This window comes from Silurus meridionalis, chromosome 14 (genome assembly GCF_014805685.1).
Source record: "Silurus meridionalis isolate SWU-2019-XX chromosome 14, ASM1480568v1, whole genome shotgun sequence".
NCBI lineage: Eukaryota > Metazoa > Chordata > Actinopteri > Siluriformes > Siluridae > Silurus > Silurus meridionalis.
This window is the reverse complement of record NC_060897.1, coordinates 3,429,992-3,447,689: the sequence shown is the minus strand read 5'-3', so window position 1 is coordinate 3,447,689 and position 17,698 is coordinate 3,429,992. Positions and strand designations below refer to the sequence as shown.

The window sequence follows — 17,698 nt, the reverse complement described above, 5'->3', positions numbered from 1 at the left end:
TGGCTATAATAAAATAATAAGGATAAATCAAGTGTAAATGTGCTTTACATACAGCACAGTTGTGGCAATACTAATGCATAGCAGTACTACAGGAAAATGTGTATTACTTTATGGACACTCTCAGAGAAATGTGTTCTAGAAAATTCATTCTGAACAGTCTGGAGATTTATAGAGAAAGCAGGTGAGGTTCCTACAAAAAAAAAAGAGTTAGTGTGTGTGTGTGTGTGTGTGTGTGTGTGTGTGTGTGAAGGTGCCTGTGTATTACGCTGTGTCTGTTCGGGTATGTTTGTATGCTCACTTGAATATAGCAGGAAATTTACATCATGTGTGTAGGTGCCTGTGCATTGGGGTGTGTCTGTTCAGGTGTTTTGTATACGTGTGTGTGTGTGTGTGTGTGTGTGTGTGTGTGTGTGTGTGTGTGTGTATATATGTGTGTGTGTGTGTGTGTGTGTGCGTTACTTGTGTGTAGGTGGCTATGAAAATGCAATGTGTCTGTTCAGGTGTGTATCTATGCATATGGCAGGAATTGTGTATATGGAAGGAATTTTCTGTGTGTGTGTGTGTGTGTGTGTGTGTGTGTGTGTGTGTGTGTGTGTGTGTATATATGTGTGGGTCTCTTTCTGTCTGTATATGTGTTTGTGATTGTGTGTGTGTGTGTGTATATATATATATATATATATATGTCTTTATCTTTGTATGTTTGTGTGTGTGTGTGTGTGTGTGTGTGTGTATGTGACAAGTCTACATGAATAAACTCCTAATAAATGATTCCTTGCCCTCTAAATAGCAGTAATTTTCCATCTCCATGTCCCAGCTGTCATTTTTTATTCGTCTTTATTCGGATCAGTCACAGCAGACACGTGAAGCTACATGCAAAACATTAAAGTGAACAAGCATTAAAAATTCACGAGACACACAAAGTCAAGAGACACACAAAGGTGAGTCGAAAAAACATCTGTCCGTTCCCGTAACTCTCATAATCTCCCCTAAGGACACTATATAATGACTTCTCACATTCCCATTAAATTCTGAAGCCTCCTGGCTCTCCTGCTGCTACACGTCCACGCTACACAGCCACTTCCACATCCAGCTACATCTCGCCGCCTGTTCCGCACCTACTCATAGCTACACAACAATCATCCTCTCGAAACACAAACAAAAATCTGAAAAAACAAAACAAAAAAACCCACTGAGATCTACACTATCCAAAAGAACGCTGACATTTCCTGCTTCTCGTGTGAACTTCAGTAGTGCCTTTACGTGCAAACTTTCTGTTTCATTTAGCGCTAAAATAAAATGTCTGATCATTCGATTAGCTTAGGGTCTTTCACCAGCTTTGTCTAATCTTTCAGACCCACCACACATATTACACATTATATAAACAAAGTATTGGGACACCTGACTTTTCCAACGAAACTGGGTTCCTCCTCAAACTCTTCCGCAACTTTAAAGCCACACAGTTGTAACCGACGTCTTTGGAAGTAGTAGAATAATCTTCTCCATTCACTTGCACTTGGAGACCCAAATCCTGCTCCAGTATAACATTGCCCCTGTGCTAAAAACCAGCTGCATGAAGATACATGGGTGGAAGTAGAAGATCTCCTCCTACAGAGCGCTGACCCTCAACCCTATTGAACGGGATGAATGTGAACGCTGACTGCACCCCAAGTCTCCTCACCTCAATTACACCTGCTTTACTAACACCCCCGTGCCTGAATGGGCACCGATCTCCACAAATCTCTATCATCACATCTTCCCAGAATGGTGGAAGATATTAGAACAGGAAAATGATGGGATGGGATGTTCAAAAAGCACATACAGATCTTATGGTCAGGTGTCCACAAACGTTTTGTCTATATAGTGTAGGAAGCAAATAAGAATACGCAAAAGAAAAAAAATACTATCTGCCCTCTTCTACATACCTAAATTCACAGATGCAAACCACTACTCTCTAAAGCCGATCCAGATGTTTAAATGAAACATCTCATGCAGTGATCACTAAATATTACAAAAGTCAATCGTATTTATGTAAAAAAAAAATTCTACTAAATTATGATAAAAAATGAAAGTATTTTAGAAAATTCCTGTAACATTATTACTTGAGACATGGCATGTGAAGGCAGCACTGGTCCTCCTTGAGCAGGAATAGAGAGATCTAACTTATCTTCTGACTTTTAATACATTTAATTAGACACGATCTGACGTCACATTTCTTTGTCAGTAGCGATTTTAGAGAAAGAACAGATTATTTTGTATGTAAATGTGTTATTGACACTCCGATTGGCTGCTAACAAGATGTTAGTGAAGACAAAATGACATTTAGGCTTGAAGGCTGCACAATACATCATTGTTTTAACTGTGTTAATGCTCTGAATTAGTGTCTTTGACGTTCTCTGGTGGTTCTCCAGATGTTCTCTGTGTGGTCTTCATTCCTCATGTGTGTCGCAGTGAAGTGATGAAGACCGATCGCTCCACGTTCGACATGGCCAGGCGACTAGGGCAGCTCCTTCCTCTCCGAGGTCGACTCCTTTATGATCTGAAAGACAAAGTGTGTCAGTGTGGACAATATGGGACGATCTGAGACAAACTGTTAGAATACATGCGCGCCCTGCCCTCTGCTGGTAAAACCTGGTAATTACACTGTATGTTGCACGTAATTACACCTAAACTTACAGAGTTGAGAATAAAGGATAAAAAGGACGATTGAAAAAAGGAGAAAAGAACTGGAAAACACGAAATGCAAGAAATGAATAAGAAAGAGAAATAGGAAGTAGTGATGGTAAGGACTAAAGAAAGAAAGAAAGAAAGAAAGAAAGAAAGAAAGAAAGAAAGAAAGAAAGAAAGAAAAAGAAAGAAAGATAGATACCTCTCCATCACGTGTTTCCACAGTTCGGACGATGATACTTCTCTTAGTGATATTCTCAGAAGGTGGTTTAGTGTCGATGCTGGCTTCTGACACATGATGAACAAAACAAATCACATTTATTACAGCAAGAAGAGACAGACAGACAGATGGAGATGGGGGCAGACAGATGGATAAAGACAGTAAGAGACAGAAAAGGCAGACAAATAGAGACAAAAAAATATGGAAACAAGGAGACAGACAGACAGACAGACAGAAATTAAAACAGAGAGGTACAGGCAGATAATGGATGGAGAAACGGATGGAGAGAGAGAGAGAGAGAGAGAGAGAGAGAGAGAGAGAGATATGTTAAAACAGACAGACAGACAGACAGACAGACAGACAGACAGACAGAAACAGTGAAAGAGAAAACAAAAGATGGAGAGAAAAGGAGAGAGAGAGAGAGAGAGAGAGAGAGAAATGTTAAAAAAGATAAAGAAACAGGAAGACATTATTTATAAAGAACTTTACATGACCTCAGTGAGTCTCAGACTTTTCTCTCACCTCTAAACTGCATGTTTGCAAAACTCTGCACTGGAACAGTGATCCTGACAACACACACACACACACACACACACACACACACACACACACACACACAATAAACACATGCATGGGCATGCCTAGTCCTGTGTTATTATTAAGACGTGTCCCATGTCCTCACCGGCTCTCCTCGCCCTCCAGCAGCTTCCTGTAGGTGGTGATCTCGATGTCCAGCGCCAGTTTAACATTGAGGAGGTCCTGGTACTCCTGCAGGTGTCGGGCCATCTCCTCCTTCAGCGCGTGGATCTCTTCCTCCAGACGAGCAACAGAGTCCTGATACGCCGCCGTGTCCATGGTGTAACGCTCCTCCATCTCTCGCAGCTGCCGCTCCAGAGACTCGTTCTGTCCAGAGAGAGAAATAGAGAATAAGAGAAAGAGAAAGAGAGAGAGTAGTTGAATTTAAAGGCAACAAGGATCATTTGAAACATAAACTATTAAGAAATTGTGTGAAAGGTGAGTGTGTAATGAGGACAAGTGTATGATTATGAGGATGGGCGTGTGATGATGAGGACGAGTGTGTGACGAGGACGAGTGTGTGATGATGAGGACGAGTGTGTGATGAGGACGAGTGTGTAATGATGAGGACGAGTGTGTGATGATAAAGACAAGTGTGTGATGATGAAGACGAGTGTGTGATGAGGACGAGTGTGTGATGATGAGGACGAGTGTGTGATGATGAGGGCAGTGTGTGATGATAAAGACAAGTGTGTGATGATGAAGGCAGTGTGTGATGATGAGGACGAGTGTGTGATGAGGACGAGTGTGTGATGATGAGGACGAGTGTGTGATGATGAAGACGAGTGTGATGATGAGGACGTGTGTGTGATGATGAGGAGGTGTGTGATGAGGACAAGTGTGTGATGATGAGGAGGAGTGTGATGATAAAGACAAGTGTGTGATGATGAAGACGAGTGTGATGATGAGGACGAGTGTGTGATGATGAGGACAAGTGTGTGATGATGAGGAAGAGTGTGTGATGAGGACGAGTGTGTGATGATGAGGACGAGTGTGTGATGAGGACGAGTGTGTGATGATGAGGAGGAGTGTGTGATGATGAGGACGAGTGTGTGATGATGAGGACGAGTGTGTGATAAAGACAAGTATGTGATGATGAGGACGAGTGTGATGATGAGGACGAGTGTGTGATGATGAGGAAAAGTGTGTGATGATGAGGACGAGTGTGTGATGAAGACGAGTGTGTGATGAGGACGAGTGTGTGATGAGGACGAGTGTGTAATGAGGACGAGTGTATGATAATGAGGACGAGTGTGTGATGATGAGGACGAGTGTGTGATGATGAGGACGAGTGTGTGATGAGGACGAGTGTGTGATGATGAGGACGAGTGTGTGATGAGGACAGGTATGTGATAATGAGGATGAGTGTATGATGATGAGGGCAGTGTGTGATGATGAGGGCAGTGTGTGATTAAGAGGACGAGTGTGTGATGCGGACTGGTGTGTGATGATGCGGACAAGTGTGATGATGAAGACAAGAGTGATGATGAGGACGAGTGTGTGCTGAGGATGAGTGTATGATGATGAGGACGAGTGTGTTTAGGACGAGTGTGTGATGATGAGGACGAGTGTGATGATAAAGACGAGTGTGTTGATGAGGACAAGTGTGTGATGAGGATGAGTGTATGATGAGGATGAGTGTATGATGATGAGGATTAGTGTATGATGATGAGGACGAGTGTGTAAAAGGACAAGCGTGTGATGATGAAGACGAGTGTGTGATGAGGACGAGTGTGTGATGATGAGGACGAGTGTGATGATGAAGACAAGTGTGATGATGAGGACGAGTGTGTGATGAGGACGAGTGTGTGATGATGAGGACGAATGTGATGATAAAGACGAGTGTGTGATGAGGACAAGTGTGTGATAAGGACGAGTGTGTGATGATGAGGACGAGTGTGATGATAAAGACGAGTGTGTGATGAGGACGAGTGTGTGAAGAAGACGAGTGTGTGATGAGGACGAGTGTGTGATGAGGACGAGTGTGTGAAAAGGACAAGTGTGTGATGTAACTCACAGATCCACGCTGAGACTCCAGGTCACATGTCAGCACTTGAATCTGTCGGCGGTAATCGTTGGCTTCCTGCTTCGCCTGTCGCAGAGCCTCTGCATTCCTATTGGCTGCATCAGTCAGATCTGCAAACTATAAAACACAATGCACACATTTGTGTTTTATGATAAAATATGTGTGTGTGTGTGTGTGTGTGTGTGTGTGTGTGTGTGTGTGTGTGTGTTTGTACCTTGGAGCGGTACCACTCCTCAGTCTCCTGCATGTTGGAGGTTGCCACGGCCTCATACTGCACTCGGATCTCCCTCAGTGCTGCAGTCAGGTCTGGCTTTGACACGTCCAGATCCACATGCACCTGCTGAGCACTCAACTGCTCCTGCAGCTCCCGCATCTCCTACACACACACACATACACACACACACACACACACACACACACACACACACACACACACACACACACATACACACAGTGAGTTGAGAATCCTCCCAACATGTTGTTAGTAATTATAGCACATGCTCCAGGTGCGCAGAACATGAGGACAGGATGAGAGACAGTTCACCTCCTCATGGACTTTCTTCAGGAAATTGATCTCGTCCTGCAGAGCTTCAATCTTCCGCTCCAGCTGCACCCTGTTCAGAGCTGCCTCATCCACATCCTGAGAGAGAGAGAGAGAGAGAGAAAGAGAGAGAGAGAGAAAGAAAGAAAGAAAGAAAGAAAGAAAGAAAGAAAGAAAGAAAGAAAGAAAGAAAGAAAGACAATGAAGTAAAGAGTAGGAGTAAAAGGAAAAACATGAAGAACACAAACAAAAGCAAGAAAGAGAAGAAAAAATAAGACGAACAGAAAAAAGAAAGGAAGAAACAAACAAAAATAATAAAGAGAGTAATAGGATAAAAAAATACGCAAAAAAAGAAGAGAAGGAAACATAAGGAGAACGAAATTAAGGAAGGAGTAAAAAAGAAAGAAAAAAAATAACAAAATGAATGAAAAAATTGTTAAAGAAAGACAATAATGAACTACGTGGTTGTGTATTGGGGCCGAATATGATTCGTAGTTACTGTAGTTACTGTTACCACACTGCTGTTGATGTTCCTAAAAATTCCCCAAACTTCCTGAAGAATTTTACTTTAATTAAGAGAAAGACGGAGACATGCTGTTGAGGTAACAACTGATGTATATATTTATGTAGTGTGTTGTGTACAGTATGGGTTTGAAGATCTCAGGTGTTTCTCACCTGTCTGAATGCATTCATGCTGTTTTCCGCTTCCTGTCTGAGTGCAGTCTCGTCCTGAAGCCTGCAACACAGTCCAGAAAATAAATCTACATTCATCACACACCTACTGATTACTGCTCACTAATCACACAACCACATCCAAAAACTACATCTTCATCCACACCTGACCTTTCTGTCCATTAGTGGTTCTTCTCCAAACTTTTACCACCTTTCACTAAAGCTAGGAGACCCAAACCTGTTCCAGCATCATGAAGATATGCTTTACATGGGTTGGAAGATGCTGAAGATCTCCTGCTATAAAGATCTCAAACCTATTGAACACCTTTGGGGTGTATGTAAATGCTGTCTGCACCCCAAGCCTCTTCAAAACATCTACATTAGTACCTGATTTCCATTAGTAAACCTCTATTGATCTTCTGGCTGAAATGATGTGGACATCTGGTCATTGCACCCATACATTTATAAAACCCAAACCAATGGGAATGAACACAGACAGTCTTTCTTTTCGCTGTAACAATAATCTCCACTTTTCTGGGAAAACTTTCCACTAGATTTTAGCAAATGGCTGCAGAGATATTTGAGCGTCAGTGGGAGCGCTAGCTGGCTTTGTGCACAGGCACATTGTCATGCTGGAACAGATTTGGCCTAATAGTTCCAATGAAGGAAAAAAGAAACATTACAGCATACAGTTTCTATGGAATTATAGTTCCAATTTTGTGACCACAGTTTGGAGAAAAACCAAATTAGGTGTCAAGGTGAATTATCTGTATACTTCTGGACATATAGTGTATTATTAAGCAAGATTAGACTGATTAGACACTGATTAGATTGATCAATTCGAAGGGGAATTAACCATTTCAAATGCTGTTAAATACAACAGTATCATTACTTTATAATACTACCATCTATATTACAATATTACACAATATAAGATCATTTTTTATTAAATACTACCCTATAAAATACTATTACTATATTATATTACTATATAATACTATAACTGTATAAGCCTACCCTCTATATTACTATATAATACTATAGCAATATAAAAAATAAAGAAATAAATTAATAAATTACTGAATGAATAAATGCATGAAAGTTATATTTTCGAACTAAATACACAACAACCCACATCTAGCAAATATAGATAAATAGTGAATCGAAAAATGAGATTTAGATGTGTTATTAAATGTGATATGAATTCAATTGGATGAAATTGTGAAATACAGACAGTTTTAAACTCGGTACTGGAGTACTAAATACAGGTGTTTGAGTAAGAATTCTTAAAGATGGAACTAAAAAAATCGAACTTTATAAGCATAGACATGGCTGAGCAGATGTTTAGTGCCAGTGTAGCTAAAAGAATTTGCAACTTGTTGCTGGGGCAGCAGGACGTCTGCACAGGGCTTTAGGTCCTTTGTGGAGGCCACAATAGCCCTGCACCCATTTCATGCATTCACTTGGCTTTCTTTTCAGACAGGAGTCTGATCCCCCCATACCAGCCCCCTCAAACCAATCGCTTTAAGAATCAGGATTGAGAGTGGGTCAGGCTTTATAAACAGAAAGCCAAGTAAAAGTGTAAGCAAATGCAATGTTCTCATCATATAACTTTCCATCAGGTTTATGCGCCAAGTCACTCCTAGCTTGGTTATCATTGTTTTGCTACTTTGGCAACTGTTCACTGAATACAGATTGAGTGGATGAGCCTGTTGACCTCTCAGGGTTTTTTGCAATCTACCCATCTGTTGCGTTTTCACATTCCCCCATGGCTTTGTCTTCTGGAATGCACAAATCAGTGTCACTCCTACTCATACCAAACTTCACTGGTTCTCATCCATTCAGCCACCCATCAATTACTCCAATTCAAATATCAATCAATGCCTCTCTTCTTCAAGCCATCCAATTTTTTTATCTTTTACTATTCATTATGTCCTACTCCATCTATTTCTCCACCAACTGCCCATCAAGCCTTATCCATCCATCTACACTAACCCATGCAATAACCGAACAATCCCTCTCACCCACTTACTGGATAATCCATTCATCCCTCTAACCAATTCACCCAGCTTTGCATATTTTCCTTTCCTCTCATTCATAAATTCACCAACACCACTCAATCTATATGATGAACCATCTATCCCACAACCAATCAATTCATCCATCCATACATACAACTTCCCTCACCTCTGCTTCAGCGTGCCCACATCAGCTGCTAGATTGTCCCTATCAATCTCCAGCCGTGCCTTGGCATTGTTCAGACCATCCACCTGCCTGCGCAGCTCCCTCAGTTCCTCTTGGTAGATGTCCCCGAGGCGACTCGGTTCCTTTCCACGCAGTTGATTCAGCTCAGCCACCAGCACCTTGTTTTGCTGCTCCAGGAAGCGAACTTTCTCGATGTAGCTGGCAAAGCGATCATTCAGACCCATCATCTCCACCTTCTCATTGGTCCGGGTCTCACGGTACTGAGCCTTGAGCAATGAATCGGTTGAGAAATCAAGCCTGTCGGTTCCCAGGGACAGACGGGACACACTGGGACTGGACAGGGCCGTATGGCGTGGGGTGCTGTGGAGGGATAAGCGCCCGAGGCTCCTGGTGATGAGCGTGCCCGAGGGGCTGCTCTGAGTTCCAAAACGCTTTCGGTAGGACGAGTGAACACGCTGGGTCTCCATGATGAGTGGTAAATGGGGCTGTTAGTGAGTGCAGAGAAGGCTTTTATAGAGAGACAGGGGGTCGAAAAAGGGGGTGAAAGGAAAGGAGGAGAGAAAGTGGGGGGTTAGGGGTTTGTGTGTCACTCTAAGTCTTTGTGGGGGAATTGTTTATGCCTGTCCAGTCAGTGACAAACATCTTTCTTTCTTATTCTTTAGTGTGTATGTGTGATGAACTGTGGTGCCACATTGAGGCACAAAAATTCTATTCATCCCTCAAGATGTGCAAAAAAAACCCCTGAGATCGAGACACGTAGGGAGAAAGAAAGTGAAATGAACCAGTCCTGTGTGTAACTGTTGGTATAACTCCATGTCTCACTCTGTGTGGCGGCATTTTTTAATGAACACTGGTGCGATTGCATAACCTGCTGATTAAAAAGTGTGTGAGTCTGCCTTCTTCATTGTGCTAATCCTGGAAACATCACACACAGACAAAGGTGGTTGGACTGCTACACTGCTGTTTCATCTTTGCTATGCAGTTCATCCAGAAAAACCCTGGATGATCCTTTGTGAATGACTTTTCAAACTCCTTTTGTTCATGTCAACTTCCATCTCCAAGTCGGACCACTGCTTTTTTGGAGTGGGTTTGTTTTCGGGCTTCTTATTTTGTGTCCCCGCAACCCTTCTGGTGTTGATTTGGATGTGCTTTTGTGGTGATCACTAAAGTTGATCCAGAGAGAAAAAGTCTTGCTACAGTAGATTGTATGATGCCATCAATCTTTTTAAGAGCTCGCAAACCACCAGCCGCAGAACAAGTGTGAATATTTTATTATTCTTTTTTTAGAACATTATTGTTGGGGCCAAAAGACTCTCCACTGCACACTATATTACTATTTAAACCATATAACACTATATTATATTATATTATATTATATTATATTATATTATATTATATTATATTATATTATATTATATTATATTTTATATAAAAATAGACTTTATATAATATAATATAATATAATATAATATAATATAGAATTTAAACACATAATTTTTGAATATCTAATTCTACATTTACCAGACACCAATATCCAGAGCAACTTACATTTATCTTATTCATACAATTTTGCAGCAATTGGGTTAAGGGCCTTGCTCAGGGGCCCAGGAGTGGCAGCATGGTGTAACTGGAATTTGATATCATGAGCTTTGGATTCAAAGTCCTATGCCTTAACCACAAAGCTACCATCTCCCACATTTGCTATTATAATAACCACCACTCTTCTAGGAAGATGTTTCACTAGATTTTGAAGTGTGCTTGAGGAGATTTGTGCCCAAACAGGTACAAGGGCATTTATAAAGTCAGCTACTGACGTTGGTGAGTTGACAAGTTTTGGGGTGCAATCAGCTTTTGAATTCATTCCAGAGGTGTGAAATAGTGTTGGGATCAAAGCTCTATAGCAAGAAAATCAACTGTGTGGCAGCTTCTCAGGTGTCCTTGTAGCTCCAAAGCTGGTAGACACAGGAACTTACTTGCTCCCTGTAGAAAGCAGAACCACAGGGCTAGTGTCATAGCTACTGAAGAAAACGTTTTGAGAATGATAATGTGGGGTCATCGCATTTGGAAATCACACACATGACATACGATAGAAATGCTTTCTGATGACCCCATCATAACTTGAAAATATCATAATTCGAGACATGGCCTCGCCTTGTATGTATGTGGCAGCGGGTGCAGAGACAAGCGAGTGGAGGCCGGAGTATACGCTGCTAGGTATAATATTCGTACAAATTTTGACGTTTAGCTACGGTCATCGTAAGATCGAAAAATTGTACGTTGAACCATAGTCACTCGGGGACCGTTTGTATTTTACGAATGCATATGATTTCCATTTTGGTAACAGCAGCAAGCTCTCGACAATAAGAAGACGATCGCATGGCTAGTATGCGCTATGTGCTCTATATCAAGGTTGCCAAATACGTTGATCGCAAAGGTAGTGTGGGTAGATCGCTTTACATTAAAAAGTAGATATTTATGCATTTTTAGAGTAGGTCGATCATTTTGACTTGGTCATTTTATAAGTAGCTCGCATGCTGAAAAAGCGTGTGCACCCCTGCTCTATATGCTAAATATGCTATTTATCTTTTCGCTAGATATAAGGTCCAAAATTGAATTGAATATCGTCCTTTTTTTTCTGTCATCAAAATATTGTGATTTTATGCTCATATTAAGTAATGCCTCAAAGGTACTACAGTGAAGCATGACAGAAAAGAAGAAATTGAGACGTTTCTAAGTATCTTATGTCTAAAGATGCAAATTGTAGGGTTTAAAGCTTCGAACATAAATCTATTATCAGATAGCGACTGGACTAAAACTACGATTGCTTAATGTGCTTTGATAAAAGCAGCCAAATGGCTTACAGGTGGAAGAAATAATCAATTTGAGGTTTTCTTTTTTCATTTACCTCTATGGGTGCGCAATGCGAGCGAAAAGAGTGCTCCGTTGTGAATGCTAACAGCGCGGTTAGCGCAGAGGAGTCTCCAGCGAACGCCCTCATCTGATTTGTGCCTGAGGATCGGAGCGCTAGCGTCATTAATAAGAGAGCAGTCACCACGCTGAGTGGATTGCTAAAGGAGTAAGCGTGGTTGCCCCAGATGCCGTAACTGAGCGAAGACCTTTCGCAGAGTAAACATTTGGAGAAAGAGAGCGTTGAGAAAGAGAAAAAAAGTTTAAAAGATCAAAAGCGCAAGCCAAAACGAGTACGAGCATTCTCCAAAGTAAACTCTACTTTCCAGCTTTTCTCCTTTCTCAGATAAACTTCTTCAGTCTGTCTTTTCTTGTAGTCGCCTGTGAGTTAGTCAAACAGCTGATTCATGTGTGTGTGTGTGTGTGTGTGTGTGTGTGTGGTGGGATTCTGTACCACAAGTTTCCCATTAAACTGATTTAACCAGTCATTCCTTTGGGGTTCCTCACCATCTACAAACATAATTCAATTATGTGTGAAAAAGTTTGCACACCCCTAATTTGATATGATGAAAACTGACAGGAAGTTTATTATCCAGCAGTCAGAGAAAATCATTTCAAATCAATAATAAAAAGGTTTTCATGTATGTTTAGGATTTTATGGGATATTTAAATCAGTAAATATTATTATTATTATTATTATATATGAATGTATTGCTATTCTATTTTATTTGTATTTAATTTATGTCATGGACCAGACGTTATAAACATCTCGGTCGCATGTAGAAGTGCGCATGGTTATGTCTCATGTGAGTTTGAAATTGATAAAGACTTTATAAAGGGTATAAAAAGATTTTTCACAGTAATATTCATCATTTTATTAGACTTTTTAAAAATCAAACTTATTAACTTCAAGAGAGAGAAAATCAAAGATACTGGTGAAGGTGACCACTGTTTTCTACGTAAATTGATTTCTCTTTGCTGAACTGTTTCTGGCTATGGCGTATCACAACATTATGGAGACCGAGGCGTGTCCTGATAGTCACATAGAATACAGATTGACATGGCAGAGGTAGAGCTGCGTCAGAAGGCACTTAATTCAATTGATGATTGGCTGTCTGTTGAACCAAAGACATAAAAGGGGACTATTTGTACCATATTGAATTGCTTCATGTGTCATTAATGTATCGTATAGCTTTATTTATCCTTGATATCATGCCATGTTGGTATTCTGGTACATCATGATGACACCATGCAGGCACGAGAGAAGCGTAGACACTGTGTGTTGGAAAGCATCAGAGAGTGAAAGTGGTGTTAGTGGGAATGAAGCGAGTCAGCATCAGACATTCTAACCCCTGCTCTGATCACAATGAGCGAGACAGCATCCCTGATACACACACACACAATACACACACTAATACCGAGATTATAGAGGAGCCCTGAACACACCTACAGTACATCCGAGTGATTATCCTCAGCATACCGTAGCACTGAAACAAACATTACCATTGAGCGCTGGATTCTCATTAATCACACGGTGTCTATACGTTATATCACATACACAATGTCACCAAAAGTTTGTGGACACCTGACCATAAGATTGGTGGTTTTTATAGCATTTTCATTTCACATTTAGTGCCCATTCGCTGTCTTCTGGCTAGATGTTTCACTAGATTTTATGGTGATTTTAACACACGGGTGTTAGTAAAGTCAGGTACTGATGTAGGTGAGGTGAGGAGGGTGTAGTCAGCGGGAAATATTCATTATGTTTAATAGAGTTGAGGTTGAAGCTCTATAGCAGGAGATCCTCCACTCCAACCCATGTGACTTCATGGAGCTTGCTTTGTGCAAAGGGGCATTGTCATGCTGGAACAGTGCTCCAAAGACGTCTTATACAATTGTGTGCCTCCAAATTTGTGGTAAAAGCAGGAGGAAAGACCTTATATACTGGGACACCATTTCCCATACATTACCCCATACATTCTCCAACATCTGGAATAGTGCCATATCAAGACCCGGATTGAATGTGTGTGTTTGAGAAAGTGTGTGAACTGACAGCATGTTGCCGAGCTCCTTTGGCACCGGTGTCTCTGTCCGTGTTCGTGTGGAGTCGGTCTCGAAGCGCTAAATAACCCGCTGACTTTATGAAAAGACTCCATTGTGGCATCTGTAAAGAAGCTGCTCGATTGATGCTTTTTCTGTCTGGACGGAGCGAGACAGAGCGAGACGCACAATAGCTCCGGATGGAATGAGACCTTCACAAAGGTTCCTTTACGTGACGGGTGTAAACGCACGTTTCGGCTTAAAGGCGGACGCTTTATTGAGCTGTTTTTCTCCAGATACTGACGTGGGCCAAATCAGACTCGAAGAGCAACTTAATAAATATTTTTACCATCGCATTTACATGCGGGATACGCGTTCTTCTTAAACGTTTACAGACTTCCCAAGTCGTCCTGACGTAGAAAGTGACACAGTAGGAGAAAAGAGATTCATTCATGTGTGTGAATGTAATAAAACACTAAAGAGGTGTCCTGTTACAGGGAGGTAAGGAGCAACAGAGTGAAGAAATAAAGCAGGTTTCTTTAACAATGCTAAAGGTTGGATCATTATATCTATATACATTTATTTTTACTGTTCAAAAAGAACCACATACAAAGCTTATGGTCAGGTGTCCACAAACCTTTGCTCTTATAGTGTAGATCGAATAGCGAGAACTTTTCTGTTTGCAGTCGAGTAGAAATGTGAAAGGAGAAGATTTAGGTCTTATACAGAATATTTGCATCCTCGCCCACTTGCTTTCTATTGGCTCACAAAACAAAGGATCAGGAATTCAAATTCAAATCAGCTGAATTTACTGATCACCTAGAGGTGAAATTAGACGTAAACAGAAGGAAATATGTTTCTTTTACATCCTTTGTTCTTTCCCTTTCAGCAAACCAAAATTTCTAAGCAAGCAGGGATTGCTCTTATAATAAATTTCACTCTTCTGGGAAGATGTTCAACTAGATTCTGTGGAGATTTGTGTGAGACGCATTCAGCCTCAGGGGTGTTAGTGAAGTCAGGTATTGATGTAGGTGAGGTGAGGAGTCCTGGGGTGCAGTCAGCATGAAACATTCATGCCAAAGGTGTTCAGTAGGGTTGAGAACAGAGCTTTCTCTATAGCAGGAGATCTTCCACCTTAGCCCATGTATCTTCATGCTGGGACAGGTTTGGATCTTCTAGTTCAAGTGAGCAGAAAATGTAATCCCTCCATCTTTGAGTTTCTCCCAATACTTTTGGCCATACAGTGTCTAGTCGCTACATAGGGTAAAATGTAATAGCCTTTTTTTATTGCTTAAAAGCATTCAGGTCTGATTGGAAATATAACTACTCAGTTATACAAAGTTGCCAGTTATTTACAGATTTAAACCAAAAATTGACGAATGAAATTTGCGTATTTTTTTCTTTTAAGTAGATTTCTTTCTTTCTTGTGATAGAGTTCATCCCAGAGCAGTTAAATAGGATTTAGGTGCGGTGACTGGGCAGGACGTTCCATGATAGACATCACTCCAGACGACTGTCTAAATAACAATTAGAGTTTGGACGTATTTGTTTCTTCGGCTCGTCGTACGGTGAATTCGGTTCCAATGAGCCGCAGTCCAGACCGGAATTACATGGTTTAATGGTGAAATGTGGAATGGTTGCCATGTTGGTTCAGGATTTCTTTCACTTTCCGGAATAAGTCTCCAACCTTCCCTGATCCAAAACAACCCCAAACTATTAAACTAAAAAAATAATCTCTCCTGTTCTCAATCGTAGAGAAGTTCTTCTGCTAGAGCCCAAAATGTCACATTTGGACTCCATTGAATTTTCTTCCACTCATTCCCTGTCCGATTGCATGTTTTTGACTTTGAAAAGATTAGGTGTTTCCAAACTTTTGACTTTGAGGCTCTGTAGGTATGAATTGAAGAAAGTAAAAAAAACCCCACAGTTTTAGAGAATACAGATTATTTTAATTGTAAATAACTTTGATACATCAGACTTTGCACTGCAAGTCCTATATCACAATACATCATCATATATAATTCATCTATAGCTTCATAGTCTTTTGCTCACCTCAGGGTTCAATAAAACACTCCTCCGAGCCTGGACTTTTACACAACACTGATCGCTAGCTGCCAAAAACAGAATAGCAGCCAAACTGAAACAGTCAGTCACTGACTGAAGGAGAACGTTTGTCTGTCCAGGTGATGGGCAGCAGTCACTCGAACCCTGAGCTTAACAAAACCGTCGTCAAGCTGAGAGGAAGCCCACGCTCTGGAGTCCACCTGCGTCACGACACGTTCGGTTTCGTTCTCTCACGTTCACGGCGTCACGGTTTTTATGTCGCGTCGGTATTACGAGGTTCACGCTGCACATTGAGATGGAGGAGAAAGTCAAAAGGAGTTTACAGGATGTAAATAAACTGCTGTAAAATGTGTTTTAAGACAATTGAGAAATGATTTTATTAGAGGGACCAAGCAGGTAGGACATTTTGAAGACAAGGTGAGAGAGATGGTTTGGACATTTGCAGAGGAGGGACACGGGGTATATCGGTAGAAGAATACTGAGGATGGAGCTGCCAGGTAGGACGTAAAGAAGACGTGCAAGGAGGAGGTTTATGGATGTGGTGAGGGAAAACGAGCAAGTGGTGGGTTTGGAAGAGGCAGATGTAGTGGACAGGGGGTATGAAGACGGAGGATCTGCCAATAATAGGAGCAGCTGTGAGAAGAAGAAGAACTGTCACAACCGTGACACGAGAAAGTCTTTAGAGCAGAAAAAAAACGAATTGTTGTGAACATTCATTGGATAGCGTAATTATCTCTTACTACTGCTACATGAAATCCATTTTATGGAGCCAGGAGCTGTGAGGAAACTCTGACATCACTACATCCATCATACTTTGACTTTTCATACTTACATACACTTACGGACAAAAGTACTGAGACACCTGAATTATATCACAAGTATTTGGAAGCTTAAACTAGGAGACCTGAACCTGTTCCAGCTTAATAAAAGTCAGCTGCATGAAGATCTGTTTTTCCATGAGTTGGAGTGGGAGATCTCCTGCTGTAGAGCTCCAACCCTTTCGAACATAATGAAACAATGACTGCATCTCACGCCTTCTCATCTGACCAACATCAACTTTACTAACATCCTCGTGTGAGCACACAAACCTTCACAACATCTAGTGCATCATCTCCCCAGAAAAGTGAAGGTTATTATTAGAGTAGAGCTCCAGAGGTGTGGAATGGGATGTCCAAAAAAAGGACAAAGAATCTTATGGTCAGGGGTCCACAAACTTTTACACCCATACAGTGTAAACTTTTGTACATGAAATCGAGTATTTAAGCAGGGGATTAGTACTGTTACTCGAATAATGTCCTTCACCAGTGACAAAAAGTCAAATGTTAAAGTGTATCCAGGACCGAAACTCAGCTAGCAGACGTATAATACGTGTTCCTCTTAGGCAAATCATGATGTCTATGAACTCGTGTTTGTGAAAGATGGCCGACAGCTCTTTTCACCAACCTTCTATTCATCATGTTTAAATGTGAGAAGATGCAGTTGCTTGGTTTTAGAGTAAATTAGTTAAAGTCAAATAGGCATGTTTCTTCACCAACAAAGAACCTGATCATTCTGGTTTTACTTCCAGTCGTCATTTAGTAAAAATAAAAGGTGCCTGACTTTCTAAATCCTTTCTAAAATCTCAACTCTTTCTCTCTCTCGTCTCTTTTCTTCGGTCTGCTTCTCAACAAGTTCGATTACTTTCTGTGCAAGTTTTCTAATATGCATAGTCATTCTAAAATACAACCCCACGATCTCATGATCACTCCTCCCAGAACCCAGTCCCCCCACACACACACACCGA

At 41.1% G+C, this 17,698-nt stretch overlaps 1 protein-coding gene across 1 annotated transcript; it reads right to left on the bottom strand.

Annotated features, from left to right (window-relative positions):
* Positions 1 to 817: 817 nt before the first annotated feature.
* On the bottom strand, positions 818 to 9,397 carry LOC124397308 (glial fibrillary acidic protein). Its single transcript, XM_046866858.1, has 9 exons — positions 8,887 to 9,397; positions 6,703 to 6,763; positions 6,031 to 6,126; positions 5,701 to 5,862; positions 5,478 to 5,603; positions 3,567 to 3,787; positions 3,407 to 3,450; positions 2,867 to 2,952; positions 818 to 2,536 (listed from the first exon to the last, which is right to left on the bottom strand). Exons 1-9 carry the CDS (start codon positions 9,369 to 9,371, stop codon positions 2,495 to 2,497), a joined length of 1,323 nt encoding a protein of 440 aa, XP_046722814.1. The 5' UTR covers positions 9,372 to 9,397; the 3' UTR covers positions 818 to 2,494.
* Positions 9,398 to 17,698: the final 8,301 nt, after the last annotated feature.